The 8795-nt window shown below is 40.9% G+C and overlaps 1 protein-coding gene across 1 annotated transcript; it reads right to left on the bottom strand.

Moving 5' to 3' along the window:
- Nucleotides 1-331: 331 nt before the first annotated feature.
- On the bottom strand, nucleotides 332-8308 carry insig1 (insulin induced gene 1). The gene is made up of 6 exons (XM_071525830.1): nucleotides 8093-8308; nucleotides 7482-7829; nucleotides 6068-6192; nucleotides 5247-5413; nucleotides 4290-4389; nucleotides 332-2153 (listed from the first exon to the last, which is right to left on the bottom strand). The coding sequence occupies exons 1-6, from the start codon at nucleotides 8148-8150 to the stop codon at nucleotides 2127-2129; spliced, it is 825 nt and encodes a 274-aa protein (XP_071381931.1). The 5' UTR covers nucleotides 8151-8308; the 3' UTR covers nucleotides 332-2126.
- Nucleotides 8309-8795: the final 487 nt, after the last annotated feature.

Genomic DNA, 8795 nt, shown 5'->3' with positions numbered 1-8795 from the left:
AGGCGCTTCACCACCTCAAAAATAAAGCTTCCTCTTCTGTTTAGCACACCTGAATGTAAGCAGATTCAAACAGCGCAGGGCGTACCAGCCCCTCTGTGATCTGTCACAACAAAGTATTTAAAAAAAATAAATCAGGTTTTCCTTCTATAATGCTACTAAATGAGATTTTACAACAGTTTGACACAATATATTTTTTATTTTCCCTCTCTGGCGAGAGAAGTCATTGGTATCGACTCTAAGAAGGCAAGTAATCTCTGACAAACTTCTTGTTGTTTACAAAAACAAGGATGTTATTGCTCTTTTAAAGTATCCACACTGCATATAATTACAACAAGTTATATTTTTTTAGCCATTGTCAGAAATAATAAATAAGGAAGAATAATCGGCTCATGTATACTCTGATTGCACTTAATCCTCTAGACCCCCAAACGCTAACTAACATACTGTAGGTCTAGTATGGTAATACCTGTCTGATTACATAGGCAAGCCATTATACATATAAGCAATAATGTCATTATGTTTGTACAAATGATAAAACTAAACTGTTATAGTGACAAAAGCACTACATTCTATAATACATAGGCAATCACAGATTGCAAATCTTCGAGGCCGAAGTAACAATGTCCTGCCCTCTCCTTCAATCAGTGTATGTTCCCAAACTGTCGTCATTCGTTTGAAAATACCATTCGAAGTGGGAAATGCTTACGATCGTACAGTAAATGTCTCGATGGGAATCACAGGCCATTCAAAAAGTCGGTCACGAGGTGAACATTCAACACCTGGTCACAAAGGTAAATGCCTTGGAAAGTGTTAACTGGTAACAGTAACCAAAGATGCTGGCGAAGTTTTGTTACTCTCCTGGTACATTCCTGTAAAACATGGATGACCTTAGGAGTGTCCTCACTATGTAATAAAAACACCATGTGAACATGGCTGGCGTGGGTTTCAATCCACACTAATGCTCTGCTGTCTACTCTCTTTCTAACAATCCTCTGGCTGGGATCTTGTTGTCTGAAACAAATCAGATACAGATTTATTAATATACTGTATGTTTCAGAGTTGTTTTCTGTAAAAAATACTTTGAAGTGACATGTGAAAAACTAAATATGTGCTGTCCTGTGCTGACTGATAGTTGTGAATATGACATTCTTCACTGGTAAATGCAACTCACTGCTTGGTCACGACCAAAAAATATAAACGGTATGCATTTTCTACAGCACAAAATGGAAATATTACCACTAGTAGTATATCTCATAAGTCTTAGGCTTACTGTGCTCATATTTACAGGTGAATATCAGCCAATACTGATTGGTAGCAAACTGATTGGCACGCCTGTATTTCTCTTCATTCTATCCACCAGAAAAACTAATATATCCCCCACGGTGTATTGTATACTTATCTAAAAAAAATGGATTGCATCATTCATTATCACACACGCATTTGGTTTGGGGTCACTGGCGCAATCATTCAAATTTTTCAGTGGCTTGCAAAATAAATACTTCTTTTGGTTTGATTGGGAACATACAACACATCTTCCCCTGTGCCACAGTGACGCCCACTGCGGCCACTGAACACACATCTATGTGAGAGTGAAGACATTTTTGCCCACTCCTAAAACATTTCCCTTTTATGATCATATTATAACTCAGGCGAAAACAAAAAACAGACATTGTAGCACCACCTTTTTTTTTTTTTCCATGTCTTCTCTGCTAAGACCAAGATACATCCACGCTAAAGCACACATACGCACGCTTCCACTCGCTGAACTGCAAGAAGCTAAGTAGCTCACTCTTCCAACGTGAAAATGAAACCAGTCGACTAGTCACTTCAAAAAAATAGAGAGGCAAACACTGCCCTCCCATCTGGTGTGAAGGAAGTCCTAATGCTAATGGAGTACAACAGAGATGGGAGGGAGAGGTTGTTTGGCCACAAGGAGGTGCAGAGGACATGGCACGTTAGGTCAGGGGCTTTTCTGACCCGCACTTTGTTATGAGAACAAAGGACGAAATTGTACAAAACTATGAGTCTTTTTTTCCCTCCTTTTCTTCTCTTTCTCCCTATAACATATCCATTTTTATGTTGGCTCTCCTTAGCGTTCCGGTATTTCCTCTGCTCCACAGCTTCCTTCAGTCATTGTGGGGTTTCTCAACTCCCTGAGGGAAGAGAAGAGAGGGAGGCCTGAGTTAATAACAAATCAATCAATATCATTCAACAGCAGTTAGAACATGTTCAGTTACGAAGTTACACTATTACAGTGTCAACATTTCTTATAATAGTGACATAATCATGACACAAACTCATTATGTCCTATCTGTAAAAACTGGTTTATAAAGCAAGTTTGTCTGTATTGTCTCTTGTTAGGGGCTAAAAGTAGACTTTATGTAAGTACTAAACTAGACTTTATGTAAATACTACAGTAGACTTTATGTAAATACTACAGTAGACTTTATGCAACTGCAGTCATGTAAAGAAACGTCACTAATCTGATCCTCTTGAGAAGTCAGGTTATTCAAACAAGTGAAATGTTCTGATGACTGAAAAACTTTTAAGGCCCTGCCAGAGTCATTTTCAAGATATGAATCACATGAATGCAAGTATTACAAAACACCCTGCGCATTGTAAACTGCAGTTGAAAAGCACATACTGTGCACAATTTACAGAATATATTTTCCTCTGGCAGCATGTTTTGCTTATCATGACTGTCCAGTTAACTGCCCAGTTCAGATACTTGGTGTTCAGATAAAGCAGGTTCTATTGCACCATTTATGAACTGATCATGACTATTTTGTGTGACAGAATTATGTTTATAAGAAATGACCTGTTTACTTTCAGTTCCCTTTTTGCTCATTTGCATCTTTTTCCCAAATGACCGTTCATCATTTTGTAAAATAAGAGAAGTAAGCAATGCTTGCTATATTAGATACCATCACAAGTCACCGACATGAAAAAAACTGCAAAGAAAACTGCAAACTGCTTGTACTCATTACTCATTTTACTCATCATAAAGTTTTAACTAAATTTAGCCAACAAAGATGAGTAATGATGATGGTGATGAGTAAGGTCTCAACAGCTGAAAAATGTTTCTACCCATGAGTACTTCATATAGGATGAAATTATTATTTTTATCTATTACTCAGTCTATTTCAAACCCAGATCCTGATACTTAGAAACACTGGAGAGAGCAGAACTTGTTTTTTCACGTGGTTAAGGGAGCCAAACAGATTGTTCCAATGTAACTGGCTAAAATCCAGAAAAGAAAAGAAAAAAAGCCACTGAAAACAGTTTAGAAAAAAAAAAAGTCTTCCGTTCCTGATCCCACTCACAAATGAAACACTGGAGTGAGAATGAGAGAGAGAGAGAGAGAAAAACAGAGAACAAAAAAGCAAGCGAGGACTTGTGCCAACATTCCAGGCCCCATCACAAACAAAAACAACAAGTAGCAAATGACCCTCTGGTCAGCCGAGTCGTGACTGGCTCTGTGTCTGGCCACAACTGTGAAAAACAACGGCTCTTAATCTGCTTTCACGCTTTCACTGAGTCAAACTGAGGGAGTGACGGGACTCTTACTTTACAGACAGAATGAGGTGAGGCTTCTGGGCAGAAGCCTAATCAAGACGTCAAAGCTGACTTGATGGGATAATTATGAAGTAAGGGGGGCCTTTGGTGCATTTTACACAACTTTAAACCTTGTGAAAGTGCTACCCGCTGTTGTGATCTGCTAAATTGTAATTAAAGTTTGTGGATTGTGCATTGTGCATTGGAGTAGTAAAGTGATTGTATTCTGTTCTTCACCTGCTCTAGATGCACTGTACTAAAGTTTGACAGAAGGCTGATAGGGATACTGATATATTTGGATTTTTGCTGCCAATAGCTGATATTTTGTGCTGATATTAAATACCTTCATATTCAACCATTACCAAAAGCAAAAAACTTACCAAAACTTACAAAGATTCAGTGTTCTGCCTAGAGTTTTATTCTTGGCAGGGTGGAAAAGTTTCTGGAAAAACACTTAGACTACCGTGTGACTCTAAAACTTCCCATAGAACCACACTAATGAAATTCAAATAGGCGGTTTGGTAGCTGTTTAAAGCAGGGTGAGGCAAATTTTACAGCCTGCCATCCCTGAAGCTGTTGAGTAAAATCATATTCTCACCTCCCGTCATATTGGCTGGAGACAACATTGACTGGCCAATATCCGAATTTCTCTTAAAAGGACAATACCGCCCCGATATATTGGCAAATCAATAATCAGTCTAACCCTGGAGTTATAGGGTTACAGCAGATCTTACCATGGCAAGCTGGCGTCCTATGTTCCCCACAGTAACACCTCCTGAGAAGAATATGCATGGGAGCCAGGAGCGTACATACAAGAAGTCTGGAGACGTATACCTAAAAGAAAGAAGAAAAAAACATCCATTAGTTGTTAGAGAGACCGTCCATCAACCAGATGTCCTGGGTTCAAGCCCCATGTCAGCAAACATCTGTCCTGCTCAAGCGTCTTTGAGCAAGAAACTGAAACCCTACCAGGATTCCCAGTAGTCTAACAAACAGCCACATGTTTGTAGTTAACTCTTACAAACCGGAATGGCAACTTAACCACAATGTCAAAGACAGATCTCCGAGTGAGGAGATCTGTGTTTGACGCTGAAAAACATCATTATCTCCGCTCATTCTCTCCCCCCTGTATCTACCTTGCCTGGCCAACATGAGCTGCGGCTGCCTTTTGAACCCTGGCTCTAAACTGAAGCAACAGTCCCTCCTCTCAGCTGGGTGTTTTTGATGACGTGCCACTGAGGCAGGTAGGAGGGCTTATTAATTGGGCTTCCAGACAGACACATGGGAATCCCAAATCACCAAAAAATATAATTGCATTTTTTGTTTTATGTCTTATCTGCCACATCCTCTTTGATGGAATTGGACGGGTGGGAATACTTCCAGACTGTGTATCTACTTTATTCACAGAGGGGGGGGGGGGGGGGGGGTTCTTACTCTGAAACCAATATAATAAACACTAAAATCCAGCAACATAGTTTTCATTCCCACTGGCTGTAACCCAAAACCAGAATGGAAGTGATGACAAAGCACTACTGAATGTCATGGTAATGGGCCTCAAAAAGTTTTGTTTCCTCAAAAGTGAAACTTGGACAGACTGTTCCACTTATAACGCCTCATCATGCGATATGAACAGTCAAACTTTACTGAAATACTGTTTTGTTACAGAAAATGAATGTTAATTACAGACTTACTGGTAGACTCCATTGTAGACCAGCAGCTGTGTGAACACAGTTGCTAGGAAGGCAGTGGTGATGCCCAGGCCGAAGCCACTCCTGGAGCGGTCGAACGTCCACCACAAGCCCAGGGACAGGGCTGCCAGGGTGAGGGACAGCTGGACATTATTGGCAAAGTCTAGTTTCTGTGTAATGGAGCAGTTAAGGGCAAAGTCAAACAGAATGAGCATGGGATTAGCTCTTACTCAAATATTTGTATCATCTGTAAAGCTCAGTTCCTATAGGTAAAGGGTAAAGAAAGGTGTCTCTGTCCAAACTAGCAATGGAAAGGTGAAGCAGAGCTGTTTTTCCAGGGAGGAACCAACTAAGTGAAGAGTGACACTGACATTAACTACACTGAACAAAAATATAAACGCAACACTTGTGGTTTTGCTCCCATTTTTCATGAGTTGAAATAAAAGATCTAAGACTTTTTCCATGCACACAAAAGGCTTATTTCTCTCAAATTTTGTTCACAAATTTGTTTAAATCCGTGTTAGTTAGCAATTCTCCTTTGCCAAGATAATCCATCCACCTGACAGGTGTGGCATATCAAGATGCTGATTAAACAGCATGATTATTGCACAGGTGTGCCTTGGGCTGGTCACAATAAAAGGCCAACATTTGAGAGAAATAAGCCTTTTATGTGCATAGAAAAAGTCTTAGATCTTTTATTTCAACTCATGAAAAATGGGAGCAAAAACAAAAGTGTTGCGTTTATATTTTTGTTCAGTATATATGTATGCAAACAGGTGAGTTCCTCCCCCTCAAGCATGAGCGTCTAGTCAGTGAAAGGATACAACGCTGGCGTGGTTGATACCAACGAAGACCGCGATGCATCTCATGACACTAGCCCACTCTCTCTTGAACTTGTGCGGCTCTCCCAAGTGGCTGTCGATGCAGGGGTACAGCAGGCCCACAACAGCTGCGAAAAAGAACAAACACACCGGTTTACACAAGATAAGCATAAATTCTGTACAATGCCACAGTGCAGTTCTTGTCATAAGAGTTGTCATGAGTTCCCATATTTGCCATGGGACTAAATATGCTTAAAACCCTTACAATGAGAGCTGTAATAATTCTATAATAAATGTGAGATGGATACTATACAGATATCACAGCAAAACTATAATCTCCTGTAGGAATATTATAGGAATTTTGTAGTGATACTATAGGAGATAAAAAATAGCACAAACTGCAACAAGGTCACTCTAGTCTAAACTCACTATTGAGCACCACAGACACACAGTAAGTCCCTATATACTTAGCCTAAGTGAAGACTGTTAGCATGTTATTGTGTGTCCTGGAGGGAAATTAAAAAGACATAGAGCAATGTCAAACATAAGAATGTCAAACATGAGAAGCTACACTCATTTGTTTGTTTTGTGAGCTGCTCTGCCTTACAGCACACGAGGGGAGGAGCTGAGATGCGGTTATTTATTTCATTCTCTGACTTCCTGGTTTCTGGCCCGATAGGTACCGCCCCCTCAGCTCACCCGTTACGAAACTAACCAATGAGCAAGCAGCTCACCCGTGTCCGGCTGTTGCGACCAATCACACGGCGAGAAGCGCTACCGTATGCGTGAGCTTTTATAATGGACTCCCAGACAAAACCACCAGGACCAGTATGGCCTGGGAGAAGGCTTATATAATACATAACAAAAACAAACCCGACTGTTTGTGCAAGCTGGTGATTCATTACCACCTGATCATGAAGTTAGTCATGACGTGTGCTGTGCACAGGCAAATAAAAAGATGGGTGAACTATGACATCAGTCGGTGCTCATCATAAGGAAAACCACCAAGATAAGCAAAAATCAAGTATTTACAGAAAAGCACTAATTCGTGTGTTGAAATACCATATCCTCGTGTATTTTAAACACCAGTTTGACACTACTTACTATGATGTATGCTATACATTTACCTCATAGACATTCATATGAGACTAAAAAGATGGGTAAAGTATATTCCCCTAATCCAAAAGGTAAGTAAAGTGAGTTTAGGTGGGTTTATCTTCTCTCACTACATCCCTTGCTTGGTCTTTACAAGGAAAAAAGGTACAGGCTTCTGCACTACAACCCCTCCCCCTCTGCATTCCTTTGTCCAAACTTAGTAGCCTAGTGAACTGCAGATCACCTGGGTCAAACTGCTCTCACCCAGAGTGATTGCTATCTATAATGCAGTAATAACATTTAACCGAAGCTGTCCACTCACCGGCCCCCGTGCCACAACAAGGAGGGATCCACCAGGCGGATGAAAACAAAGTTGCCATCACCTCCTCGGGAAACAAAGTGACATTTCTTTGTATCTGCAGCAAGTTGAGCACCAGCGCGAGGAACACTCCGACGGTGAAGAGCACGAGACCCCGGCGGATCAGGTTGGCCGTCCTGACGTCGTGCAGAGAGCCGTAGGCATTGCTCAGCACCGAGGTGATGATGGACATCATTTCTTCGGCTTTTGATGCCACCCAGTTCGCCCCAGATGAATTCTTAGTTTCCACCCTCGATGCACAGGAGCAACTCCAGCAGTGGTCCTCTAGTCTTGGCATTTGGCACTTCAGGGCTTTTTGGAGGGGGGAGAGAGAGTGGGGGAAACACCGATAAGTAAAGTCACTCATTGTCATAATATCCAGAGTGAGATAAATTCATAACAATAGAGAGATAAAGTGTTGGCAGATGACAGATGTAACCTATTAAGTGATGAGATCCACAAAGTTCATAGTAATGATTTTCCTGATTCTTCCTGATTCAATAACTAAATTGTAGACTTTACGGATCAGTTAATCTAACAGAGAAAAAAACTATAGATCATTGATAGTTGATTACCTTGATCTCCAGACGTCTTCAGTGTCTGGTCGAAAGAGAAACCTCCACTCCTGTTCATTCGCGCCTTGGAAATGATTAAGCCGGGATCTTTTTTTTCTTCTTCTCTTACAACAAGGACTGTAATCACGTTGTTTGTTCACATCATCGTTAGTGAGAGAGAGGCTAGGGGAGAGAAAAAAAAAGCTGCTATTCCATCCCAGAGCACAGAGCTCATACCAGAGACAAGAGCTTCCTCTGCAGAAAACAATCACAGCTGTGTCGGGTGAGAATCGTCAGCCAATCAGAGCGCGGCGGCTGATATGACGTGACGCCACCCCACCGCCCCCTCGTCCGGGACAGTCACACCAGCCTGCAGCCTGAGCACAAGCAGGCTGTTAAATGAAACCAAAACTTCTTCAAAAACGCAGCAGAAATTCTTACAGAAAGAGGCACTGAAGAACTATAGGGATACTTTGGAAATATCACAGCAAAGGCCACATAGTGATACGCCTATATGTCCATTTAGCAATATTATAGTGATACACCAGTAGATAAAAATACCATAAATGACAATGTGGTCACTATAAACTCACCACTGACATCCACAGAATAGGTCCTTGTTGAAATATTAGTGATAGTGTTTTTTTGTTATAGAAATGTCTCTATGATACCAGACTAAAAACAAAACTCAATCTTGAGCTTTTTTCTCGTACACTGAAGTGGA

Source organism: Centroberyx affinis, unplaced genomic scaffold (assembly GCF_046629955.1).
Source record: "Centroberyx affinis isolate AG114_WGS23_722 - 3 ecotype Tasmania unplaced genomic scaffold, CSIRO-AGI_Caff_v1 ptg000109l_1, whole genome shotgun sequence".
Taxonomy (NCBI): Eukaryota; Metazoa; Chordata; class Actinopteri; order Beryciformes; family Berycidae; genus Centroberyx; species Centroberyx affinis.
This window is presented reverse-complemented; position numbering and strand designations above follow the sequence as displayed.

What these genes read in the sequence shown, in the direction of transcription:
- insig1 (XM_071525830.1), bottom strand. Translation starts at nt 8,150, where the DNA reads ATGAACAGGAGTGGAGGTTTCTCTTTCGACCAGACACTGAAGACGTCT. An exon ending in GTCTACAATGGAGTCTACCA is followed by an intron (nt 4,390 to 5,246) that starts GTAAGTCTGTAA and finishes TCTTTCTTTTAG; the next exon opens with GTATACGTCTCCAGACTTCT. An exon ending in TAGGACGCCAGCTTGCCATG is followed by an intron (nt 2,154 to 4,289) that starts GTAAGATCTGCT and finishes CTCTTCCCTCAG; the next exon opens with GGAGTTGAGAAACCCCACAA.